The sequence below is a fragment of the Morone saxatilis genome, unplaced genomic scaffold, assembly GCF_004916995.1.
Source record: "Morone saxatilis isolate NCDOM2014 unplaced genomic scaffold, NCSU_SB_2.0 Contig1, whole genome shotgun sequence".
Taxonomy (NCBI): Eukaryota; Metazoa; Chordata; class Actinopteri; family Moronidae; genus Morone; species Morone saxatilis.
The window spans coordinates 11,596,826-11,609,114 of record NW_023339651.1 but is presented as its reverse complement, the minus strand read 5'-3'; the positions used below and the strand labels follow the sequence as shown (position 1 = coordinate 11,609,114).

General features: G+C 42.2%; 1 protein-coding gene across 1 annotated transcript in view; it reads left to right on the top strand.

Moving 5' to 3' along the window:
* The first annotated feature begins 351 nt into the window (after positions 1-351).
* taok2b (TAO kinase 2b) overlaps positions 352-12,289 on the top strand; it is a 17,792-nt gene continuing 5,854 nt past the window's right edge. The window contains exons 1-13 of the mRNA XM_035661689.1: positions 352-897; positions 3,948-4,088; positions 5,123-5,194; positions 5,297-5,398; positions 6,399-6,444; positions 6,552-6,648; positions 6,937-7,050; positions 8,444-8,535; positions 8,712-8,805; positions 9,182-9,263; positions 10,226-10,393; positions 11,563-11,769; positions 12,188-12,287. Coding sequence (XP_035517582.1) covers positions 3,957-4,088; positions 5,123-5,194; positions 5,297-5,398; positions 6,399-6,444; positions 6,552-6,648; positions 6,937-7,050; positions 8,444-8,535; positions 8,712-8,805; positions 9,182-9,263; positions 10,226-10,393; positions 11,563-11,769; positions 12,188-12,287 — 1,306 coding nt within the window. The 5' untranslated portion in view covers positions 352-897; positions 3,948-3,956. The remainder of the gene's footprint in view (positions 898-3,947; positions 4,089-5,122; positions 5,195-5,296; positions 5,399-6,398; positions 6,445-6,551; positions 6,649-6,936; positions 7,051-8,443; positions 8,536-8,711; positions 8,806-9,181; positions 9,264-10,225; positions 10,394-11,562; positions 11,770-12,187; positions 12,288-12,289) is intronic.

Below are 12,289 nucleotides of genomic sequence, written 5' to 3'. Positions count from 1 at the left end.
CAGGTTGGTACACAGCTGACAGCCCTATTTGACAACTGTTAGAATTCATATTATGGCAAGAACCAATCAGCTAAGTAAAGAGAAACGACAGTCCATGTAGTGTGTGTACTTACAAATGAGAACAAACAAACAAACGAGGGTTAATGATAAACTACAGACAGCTCACTAGTTAACAATAATAATCAGCTTTATGTCAAATTGTATCCAAAAACACTAACAATATGGTCCTAAATGATTTGTTTACGGTAGCTGTTACTCGTTGATATGAACCTCCTCGACCACACGGGGGCGTCGTTGCCCCCCCCCTCCTCCCTCTGAAGCGTCGAAGAAGAGCACTTCCGTTTTCCTCTCGGCTCCCGCCCCGCTCCGCCATCATGAAGTCCTGAACAAAAACGGACGAGAGTCGAGCAAAATGGGGATAACACGAACTGGAGATGAAATCCGCCGACAGCGCTAACGCAATGACAGCACAGAGTGGAGCACGGAGCGGACCCGTGGAAATTAATGAAGCAGTGTCCCATTGAAAGCGTCCCGGGCAGCTCCTGGCGTTACGTTATTTAGTGAGCGGAGTGGCTAACAGCTGCTAGCCCCTCTGGTTTTCTCTGAAGAGCTCTGCTGCCTCGTTGAAGCAGGCAGGCAGGCGTCAGTCAGGCTAGCTGTCACTTGAATCGACTGCCACTTTACTCATGTCAACTCCTGCAGACGTGCTAGCTGTCCAATTGACCGCCGGGAGCATCGGGATGGAGAGGGGTTTGAGTCACAGCGTCGACAGACACAATGTGGTTTGTTCGTGTTGAATAGACACCAGTGCCGAGGAAAGGGGAGTGAGACCAATATTTTCCAGCCAGGCCAGTTAGCTAGCTCCAGAGCTAGCTACAGTGGATCCCAAAAGCCACGGTAAGACGTGTTATAAATCATTCAACATGCCGGAGCCGACGAATGCGCCTCTGTCCCTTGTGTTTGCAAGGGAAAAGAGCAGCTGGCTCTCATTGACTGTCTCATTTTAGGCTCCTGCACACGTTGACATTGACATGCAGGCTTGTTGTTGGCCTGCAGCCTTGAACACCACAGCCAGTGTGAGTTGTTGTCGTCCACTGTTGAGTATGTGTCGTGCATTTTCTTTGGTGTGCAAGAGCAAACGTAGCCTAATTGACCAGCCAAGTGCAAAAAAAATAAAAGCCATCTAGCTTGCTCAGCTGAGATGCACACTGTACATGATACTGACGGCAACCCATCCAGATCATTACTCCTCGGTCTCACCACGCCAAGGACAGGATGCATTTTGTTTTATAAAATATGCCCAGGGTGCTCCATGGTTGTCAAGTTGCATATATTGTATCATAATTGTAATCATTTGTTGCCTCTTGGCTGCAATGAGTATGATATGGATGGGTCTTTAAAAATATAGAGACTGATAGTCTTTATTTAGGCTTTGGTTGTGAGATTGAAAGAACTTCTTATTTTCAAAGGGAACTGTCTGCTTCCTCTTTGACAGTAGCAAAATGGCCACGAAAGAAATGTTCCATCTGATGCACGGTCCTTTTTTTAAAATACAGTTTTGAAATACCGACATGAAGGCCCAGTTGCTACGTTTCTGACCACAATATGAAGCATGTGTTGCATTTCCACAATAACCCTTTGACAGAATCCAAATATCCCATGATGTACCCCGTGCCAGGCTGTTATCTGGACAGATACACAAATGAGCAGTTGCTGTCTCCACTACAGCTACATTTACTAAGGATTCACACTATGAACAATCTAAATGTATAGATATGAAATAGTTTTGATATGTTTCATTCATTTTAAAATGGGAGACTCTGGTAGACAAGAATCACAAACAATCTGACTTCATGACACAAACGCTGAGTGGCCGTGCTGTCCAAAATAATGTGAAGTTGTGTTTAGAGAGGTTGTGACAAAGAGCAACATAGTGTGTTTTGATGTGGGCCACAAAATAAAATCTCATGATATGATATTTTCTGATATTTTCTTACACCCCTAGTGATTAATTATTATTTCTAATGCAAAATAAATGAAAACAATCAAACAAGCTAATTTGAATTGATGGGAGATATAGAAGCATTTCAGACACCACATGTGGTAAATATCTATTATCTCAGGGTATCACATCGCCGATCAATCAGTGATCAGTTTTGTCCTTTGATATCCTAATCTAAATTTCCAGTAGGCACATACAGGATGTTTTATCCGACTGTAAACGCCACTCCCTTTGGCTGTATTTCCATAATTGGCCCAGAAACCTCTGATGACCTTTTCAGAGACAAATCAAACTATGGTGGTTACTGGGGTTGCAGCAGTATATCGATACCAGGGTATACTTTGGTATTAAAATAGACTATCACACCGTTTACTTTTATCTTGTGAAATTTGGCCTGCTGCATTTTAGGGAAGTGTCTCTGTACTAGAGCTAGACCAACGCATTGCCCAGGCTAATGTTGTGAAACGTCCCTCTCAGTATGTATGTTTACCATCTAGTTTACCTTCTTATTTAGCCTGCTGTTATTGTGCTCTGTTCACCGGTTTTACACACTTGCATGCCGTTGAGAGTGCGGAAGGGGGATGGTCCAAAAGGATTGTTTTGTTGAGCATACAATGAAAATATGCAGCGTTTTGTGTGGATTTCTGAATCTTAGTTTAACATAAGTGAGGAAGATAAAAGAAACCATTAAACAAAGAATTGCTGGAGGAAAGAAACTGCTCCACAATCTGCGATTTTAAGAGAGGTATTTCCTCTTCTCTAATTAAGGAAAATTGACCATTATGGCGGATGTGAAAACCAGGTATTCATTTCTTCCACATACCAGTTGGATGATCTACAGAAGCTAAAAGCTGCATGTACTTTATCTATAATCACCCAAGAATTCATCTTGCCAGACGTGTTATGTCCAAACACAGTGGTATTGGACCAATCGGCATCCTTTGAGGAACTGCAGGCAGCTACAGCATGAGCTATGTGTGTGGTTTGGCGCTAGGTGTGTGACAACGTGTGGGAGAAGTGACTGTTTGCTCAGAGGTTAGCGTCGCTGCTGCTAGCATCAGTTATATCAGATATTTTTGGTGACGTTATACGGTGTGTTGATCTGATTGGTTGATGTTCACTGGTGATACATGCTGATTGAGAGGTGATTCATCCAATCACCGGATTTTGTGACAGCTCCTGCCCTTCCAAACAGTTTCTAATGCTGTCTTCCCAGATGGTTCTGTGTAGCAAACCACCTGGCTCAGTCTGGTCAAATGATAGGAATTGCCTATTTTTGAATATAGCAATGTTAATGAATGAAAAATACAGCTATGTTAAGTTTTGCCAATATTGTTCAGCCATATATTTCTGTTGGAGAGACAGATGGATGATGGACGGATGAATGGGTGGGTGGATGAATGGTCATTTGAAGCTGATGGGCACTTTGATATTTTCCATCCATGTGAGGCAACACAGATTATCTTTTTGTAGTCTTAAGACAGTTTAGATGCAGTTGTAGTACAAGATCCCTTTTTTTACACAAAAGTAAAAGTGAGTCGACCCTGTGGAGTGGGAAAACAACTGCAGACTAGCATGTTCTTTGACGCGATCAGCGAAACTGGCAGCCCTTTTTACAGAGTAATTCAGTGATATAGTTATATATAAGTAATATAAAAGTAAGGTTAGAAAAGTTCTTGTTATAATTATTTGAGAGACACTGGGAGTTAGCACAAATGTCCCGCAGCAGCAACTAAAAAAATGATCAAGATCAATTTTCTTTTAAAACAGATCTTGAGAGAAAAACACATGCTCAATACGTAAACATAAACATAGATGCAATTAATAATAGTGTCAGAGTTTGTGTCCATCCCATGGCGGCTCATTCCAACGCGTCCAACACCGATGGCGGTAATCCCTCCAAGTAACAGACGCTCACCCAGTGTGTCTCTTGCACGCTCCCCAGGCGCTGGCCATGCCGTCGAGTGTGCGGGCCGGGAGCCTGAAGGACCCGGAGGTGGCTGAGCTGTTCTTCAGGGAGGATCCTGAGAAGCTCTTCACAGACCTGAGGGAGATCGGCCATGGGAGCTTCGGAGCGGTCTACTTCGTAAGTAACCTTCCTCTGTGTTTGGGTCTCTAAAGAGATGTTCGTATTGGTGACACAGTGGATGGAAAAAAATGGTTTTTTTAGTCGCATACGCTCACACACTCTACGGTCAAGCTTCTGAACATGGTCTGCTGTACTGTTGGGTCTTTTTCACTTGTCATTTAGAAATGCAGCTATTTTGTAGTAATGATTTCTGTTCATATCGTGCACTCCTCGAGGGGTATGGAGCTAGCGAACGAGGTGTTTAGATTATTAATACAAGTTGAAGTTAAAATGAAAATTATTGTATTATTAAATGTGTTGATTTGCTTGCTTTTCGTCTGTTAGTCAGACAAAGGCGATTTTAAGATATCACCTTGGGCTTTGCTAGCTTGAGAAGTTTATTATTGACATGAGACAAAAAATTCATTTTAGTTTAATCAACAGTTATAACAGCTCAAACTCTGTGATAGTACAACCCAAAAACTGCTCCTCTGAGCTTTAAACACAACAGCCCATCACTGAGGTGTAGTGATTGGTGAACCTAGCCTGGGCAAAGTGATTAATGGTATGAAAAGGTAATCACAACAAAAAAGAGTAGCTGTCAGACAGTGGTAAGAGTAATGTTGTGGGTCAGAGATGGTCTCCGTTAGGCAGGAGTGAAGGTAGTGATGATGATGATGATGATGACTGTGAGGAAGCTGAAGATGAGAGATGGCAGGAGAGAAGAAAAAGGTAAAAGCATGGTACGAGTCAAGGACAAAGGACAACTCGCTTGTGGTGGATGAAAAGGCCTGTTTAATGAAGGGTGAAAAGGAGCTAGTCATGGATGAAGTGATCGACGGAAGAGGGCAGAAGAGAAGAGGAGAGGCTCAGCAGAAATCCTTGTTTTATGTAATAGTGATTTCTTTGTTGGGTCTGATGTAAAAACAGCGGATTAATTAATTAGCTTTCACTAAAATCAACTGGTTATAATAAGATTCTTCTCTCATATATCTGATAAAAGAAGACTAAAAGTAATTTATCATCTGTTCTCCCTCACCTTTCCACATTAGGCCCATGACATCCGCACCAATGAGGTGGTGGCCATCAAGAAGATGTCCTATAGTGGCAAACAGTCCAATGAGGTAGGACCTGGCAACCCTCTGATCCTTCATGTATTTTGATGTACGATCATTCGAGATGATTGATCCGTGTCATCAATGATTGTGGCTCTGCATGTGTTTCAGAAATGGCAGGATATCGTCAAGGAGGTGAAGTTCCTCCAGAAGCTGCGCCACCCCAACACTGTTGAGTACCGTGGCTGCTACCTGAGAGAGCACACAGCATGGGTGAGTGTGCTCGTGTGCATAATGCGATTTTTGATTGATCACGTAATACACACCTACGGCACTTTTGTACAGTGTCTTCATCATTTTTATGAAATGCATTATTTTGTTTGTGCTTCTCAGTATGTTATTGTTGTTACTTTAGTCCCCGGTGGCACACTAAACAAAGATGAAAAGCACGCAGAAACCACAACATAGTCATCATATTGTTCTTTATATTTATTGTTGACTGTGATGTTTGAGTTGGATGTAATGAACGAAACAAAAGAAGACTGAAAAACCCTGTCTCCACAGTAAACGATCTACTGAGTGTTTGATGGTTATTTATTTTTGCTTTACAACACTACCGCCATGAAACCATTATCAAATCAAGTTTTATTTCTCTCTTTTCATACTCGCTCTTTTTCCATTACCTTTCTCTCATTCTCTCCCTCTCTCCCTCTCACAACCATACCCAACTCACTACTTAACATTATTTTCTTGTTCCTCCTGTTGTTGTCTGTCTGTCTGTGTCGGGAAGTCAACAACAAGGCCTAACTTTGTTTTTAATGATAATAAAAATAAAATAGAAATGTCGACCCCTCATTCTAATATCAATACTAGTGGCACCCACCCACTTCCTGATTTTGTGATTGCAACTGCTGTGTTGTGTAGGTGTGTTTTTTTTTTTAATGCATACAGTACTGTATTATTACTGTACAGATAATACTAATGTGAAGTTTACCTAGTCACGTTAATCAGCTTCTGCTATGTGGAGGAGTTGGCTTCAGACCTCCGTTTTGAGGTGGAGGTGGACATGAAAACGCTTTTCTGCACTATACTCTATTTCCATATCTCTCACCCTTTAATAACTGTACTGAAACTCTCAGGGAAAACTGCCTCCGGTCCAAAAAACCCTTTCCATTCGGGTCAAGTGTGGAAAAAGTCCTTAACATCAAGTGTGCTCTGTGTTAGGCTCCCTAAAATAGCATGCCGTTTAACACTCCCTCTGCCTCTCCTCTAGCTGGTGATGGAGTACTGCTTGGGCTCAGCTTCTGACCTCTTAGAAGGTTAGTCAGAAAGAACAGACGAATGAGTAATTCAGTAATACTAATGAGTTAATTATATATTTCACATTAACAATGCCTGATATATCCCCTAATATCTCTTCTCCCAGTCCACAAGAAACCCCTCCAGGAAGTGGAAATAGCTGCCATAACCCATGGTGCATTGCAGGGATTGGTGTATCTTCACTCTCACAACATGATTCATAGGTAACCCCCATTCTTTTTCTCACTATCTGTATCTATTCTGCTCTCCTCGCCCACACTTCTGACAAGAGACAAAACAAATACAGGGGAGAAAGCACAAACTGTGCTGCCTAAGATAAGCTTATGCAATGGTGTATGTGCTCGCACACTGTGCAGCAACACATTTTAGTGCATCGTGCTGCTCCCCAGCCTCTAACAGTATATTTTTATATACCTCTCTTATTTGTTTTGTCTTCCTCACAATTTTCATGACCAGTCATTTTCTCTTATCTGATCATTTCTCTCTCTCAGGGATGTGAAGGCAGGAAACATCTTGCTAACAGAGCCAGGTCAGGTCAAACTGGGAGACTTTGGCTCTGCCTCCATCGTTGCCCCGGCCAACTCCTTCGTGGGAACACCTTACTGGTAAGGCACCAGACTTTTTTAGTCATAACAGCTGATCATCCCAATCCTTAGATGATGGTTTGAGAACAGTTATGCCTGGTGCATTCAATAGGATCACACCTTGGTTGATATGGAGACAGTCCAGGTTACTGTGGTAACGGCCAGTTTTTTATTACTACAGGTCCCAAAATCTTTAGGGAAGCACACACTTTTTGAGCAGCTATCAGGGTTAGCACTAACCATGATGACAGATACAGTGTGTTTCCTGTGACTGCTTCATGATAAAAGCCATCACATGTTTTGCTTGGTGAATGCTTTAATGTGAAGCAGCAGCATTTTAAAGTTTTCCTTCTTTCTTCTTTGTCATAAACTTTACTTCAGTCACGAACCAAAGAACCACTTTTCTCCTTCAGTTTTTATTTGCGGTATACCAAACTTTAAATAGCGTAGTACTCCGTCTGGCTGGCTGTTATTCATGTATTATCACACTTGTGAAGCGATAAAGTTCCAACAAGGTGTGGTGGCCTAAATGTCACATTCAAATTCATTCAAAACTTGAGCAGTGTTGATCTGCAGTGTAACCAAAGTTTTTCATTGACACTGATGTTTATTCTCATATCATTTTTATATATATATATATGTTCACATGTAGTCGGTTTAGTATTTTACCAGTGTTTACCATTAATTACCTAGACTATTGCAGCCTGCCATAGTTTCATAACAAACCGAAAATATTTTAACACTTTTCTCTAACATTGTGTTGTGCGCCACAAAGCCTCTCTCACTCACCGTACAAATATCCGTCAGCTGTTGGCGATGCATTCGTTACCACGTTGTTTCCGTTATGATGGGCTCCGTCATTAACAACAAGCCGAGCGGGTGAAAAATCACGAACACGGGTTGTGCTTTCTGGGCGACTTCATAAAACTCAACAAGAAAGTCAACAGAGAGAGTGTGTGCACAAGAGAGACACAGACCAGAGTGTGTGTGTGTGTGTGGCCTGTGCAGAAAAGAGTTGGAGAGTTAAGTAGTGAAATAAGTAATATGTATCATATAAGTTATATATAATACATAAGTATTTTTCAACTTTTTCAATAACTTCAACCCTCCCCCTTTCTGGTCGCCATCCCAGCCCCAACCACACTTACCCTCATCCTGTGGGAAACATTGTTTTACTGTCAGTCCACTAACCCTTTCAGCTCTACCTGCATATTTCTCACAAGGGCATCAGATTCCACTATTCATCAGCTACAGGTGACTGTTGTTGTCAGACTAACCCTCATAATGTCTGTTCATGTGCTATAGACATTAGGAAGGAAGGACAGTGTGCCCTGAGGTGGTGTTCTCTGTTGGTCCAGGATCAAAGGGAAAGGGCTGGAAATGGCTGAATTGCTTTGTTGTATCCTCCATGCAGGATGGCCCCTGAGGTGATCCTGGCCATGGACGAGGGTCAGTACGATGGGAAGGTGGATGTGTGGTCACTTGGCATTACCTGCATAGAGCTGGGTAAGAGATGGCTATAAAATGGTCCACAAATGTGTTTTTATGTGTTGACAACACTGTAAGCATCCAACCCTTTTCTTTGCTTTCTCCTCTCGTCTCCTTTTTTTTTTTTTTGTTCTTGCTCTTTATCTGCCACTCTCTGTCTCTGTCACACTATGTCGTGCTTTGTCACTCTCTAGCGGAAAGGAAGCCTCCTCTGTTCAACATGAATGCTATGAGTGCCTTATACCACATCGCCCAGAATGAGAGCCCTGTGTTGCAGTCTAATCACTGGTGAGAGTCTGTCCTAACCATTCTGTGTCCTTTTAGGCAAATAAAACGTTTGTTGCACTATGAGTTTGAGTTATGTTGCTTGAGATTATGTCATTAATGTTGCTTTTTATAAAAGATTTTCTAATTATATTGAGGCTCTTTCAACATAATGTTTTTGATCGAGGATTGGTTGAAAGTAAAAACACAGCTGATAGATGCTAATGAACATTTTGAAACTAAATTAACCTTTATCAGTGACGAAGGTCTGGTCAGAAGCGGCCATTTCCCATTGTTTGTTTAGCGTTTGTGGCTTATCAAGCACCACATGCTTCAACCATGGTTTTATAATGTCGCTGTCTCTATGGTGCATCTTTAACGACATTTGTATCATTTACAGGTCGGATTATTTCCGCAATTTTGTGGACTCCTGTTTGCAGAAGATCGCCCAGGACAGACCTACCTCTGATGTGCTGCTCAAGGTACAAGCCGTTAAAAGAATTGTTTGATGTTGTACATGAAGGCCGGCAGAGGCGGGATTATCTCTTTGTTAGAGATCGTCTTTGTGATCATGCAACAGGAAATCTGAAGCGTAAATAAAGTTAAATTAAGTACTCCCCTTTCGCTTCAGTTTCAACCAGATGCAACCAGCCGTTCTCTGTTTAATAAATACTATAGAAGTTCCTCTTTACATTTGTTGTTACTGTTCAAGTGTGCACTGGCATAACAAGGAGGTCAGCTTGTTGCTGTTGGGGAAACAAATAATGTGCCAAGCACTTGAACTTCAAAGGGAACTATCAAAGGAAATTTGTGTGTGTGTGAGTGTGTGTGAGAATATCGCTGTGATCATCATCAGGAAGTGGGCACAGGAGTTTAGTTTGTGTGCAACTTTGTGGCTATGATGATGGCCAAATGCTTTATTGGAACTCATTTATGCAATATATTCTGATTTGGTCAATTGAATTAGTGTAAAGACACAAACCCATAGTGGCTAGAGTATGTCACAGATTTTGTCATTTAAAATACACACACTCTAACATAATATTGCTGGCTGTTGGCATTTAAAATCTTCTTGAGCTGAGACAAGACTGCACTCACTACCCAGATCAATAAAATAGGTATGTATTTACACAACCACTGAATTCAGTTGGGACATTCACAGGCACCTGGGAATGATGACTTAATGAAAAAGAAGGTTGCAAGGCCGCCTCCTCCTTTCTTCTGTGTTATTAATAGATGTTTTAAACAAATGGTCCTTCACTGTTCTGGATGATGAGCAGAATCCCAGTGTAAAGGAAAATAATCAACATCTTTTATAATAATCGCCCCAAACTAGCAACCCAACTCACATGTAGGTATTACGTGGGTTAATCCTAACATACATGGATCTTTCTGGGTAGCTGTTCACCCTTTGTCCTTCTTCTTAACCTTTCTGTCCACCCAGCACCATTTCCTATGCAGAGAGCGTCCCATGACAGTTGTGATGGACCTGATCGCCCGCACCAAGGATGCTGTCCGTGAGCTGGACAACCTTCAGTACCGGAAGATGAAGAAAATCCTCTTCCACGAGGCACACAACGGTCCCGCACCGGAAGGAGGCGATGAGGAAGAGGTAAGAATAGGATAGAGGAAGAGGAAGAAGCCAACAGAGCTGTAGGGATAAATGAGGTTAAAATGGCAGGGAAGGTAAGGTTAAGACTGAGAGAGATGGAATAAATACTGGCTACTGTTGGCTGTCAGCATTGGGTATCTGCTGAGTCCGATCCAATACTTATACTTATGCTATAGGCTCCTTTATCTGACACACCTTGTAGGGACTACAAAACAGTCAGTCCACTCATTGTTGTACAGTGCTGTAACAGAGTGGAGCTTCCTCCCTCACTAAAGACCAGGCAAGGTGGACAAAACACAGTACAGTAGTAAAAGATCAGCATTTGTTCAGCTTTATGTTAGCCAATACTGATCATTTAAAATATGCCCATATCGGCGCTGATACTAATCCTTCGGATGGGTTCTTCTACTTCAGACATTACAGTGGAGTGCTCTGAATGGTGTGATTTTTGTAAAGTAAAACCGGTTTGCATTTCCTGAGAGTTGTGCATTGTGTTGCCATGTATTGCAGTTAACCACAAGCATGAAACAAAGACACTTAAACCTAGCTGAAAGAAACCTATTTAAAGGACTGTAAAGGGTTTGTTTTTTATTCACATATTACTTGGAAATACCACTCACACTTCATATCTTCAGCTCCTGTTGAAACTCCCAAATCAGTAGGACTTTAGTCAAACAAAATAAAGAAATACTAACTGCCATAAAGATGACCCCTCAAAAAAATAGTTTATTTTTGAAGGGGAAGAAGCATTTATTAGGATCTGCGAGGGAAAACAGCTGTTTTTTTTGCACCCATCCTGCCTTTGTATAGTACTTCTCAATATATATTGTGAACTTAGGACCCCTTCCTCTCCATACAAAGGCCTTTGTTTCCATCGACATTTTAATTCCAGTTAGTTGTACCCCCCATAAGGAAATGAAGGAATTCAGAAAATGTGGGGCTGCACTTTTCTAGAGTGTAGGCCTCTGTGTCACTGTTAGTAGGTTTCATATTTTACTCTGTCTGCTCAGAAAGGTTATCATAGAATAAGCAGTTTATTTGCACTACTACCACTGCTACTATCACCCTATGAAGTAAAGAAACCCCAGTCACCGTCCTAAAAGTGTTGTCTTTCTCCAGAACCCTTTTAACTGTTTTGACTAAACTTCCTCTTTTGTCCTCTCCACCAGGATGTGGAACAGTATATGCTGCGCACCGGCACAGTCAACAGCATGGAGAGCTCTCACTCGCTACCGTCCATGTCAATCAGTGCCAGCTCCCAGAGCAGCTCGGTCAACAGCCTGGCAGACGGCTCTGACGACAGCGGGGAAATGGCCATGATGCAGGAGGGAGAGCACACCGTCACCTCCAACAGCTCTGTCCTGCACAAGCCCCTGGTCAGTGTGAGAATCCTGTCCCTCCCAAACTCCTCTTTGAATATTACATTTGTTTTAAGAGGCATCAAATCAGTCTTACTTAAATACTGGAGTTGGACACACAGGGAAATTTTCAGACCAGCTTCAAACATGCAAACTTGCACCACCTACAGGAACTGGAAGGTAATAGCAGCACCTGTGTAAGCCTGCTGATGCACAGTAGATATGTCAGTGTTGCCACCTACAGAGTAGAAGCAGAAAATGTCCACGCAGCATGGTAATTAGCTCACCAGACCAACTGCCAAAGCTTCAAGTTTTGGTGAACTCGGGTAACGAAGAATAGTCGGTGGAAAACTCCTATCCTTGAACCACCACATTTTTTAAAATAAATACTTTCCCTCTTCTTCATTTTTTCCTCTGCTTGGTCTTCTCTTTGTAGAGCCATGACAACATCTACGATGATCCCTACCAGCCAGAGATTGACTCACAACGAGAAGCTTCATCTGCTGGTGGCGGCGGAGGGGGGGGAGGAGGAGGAGGT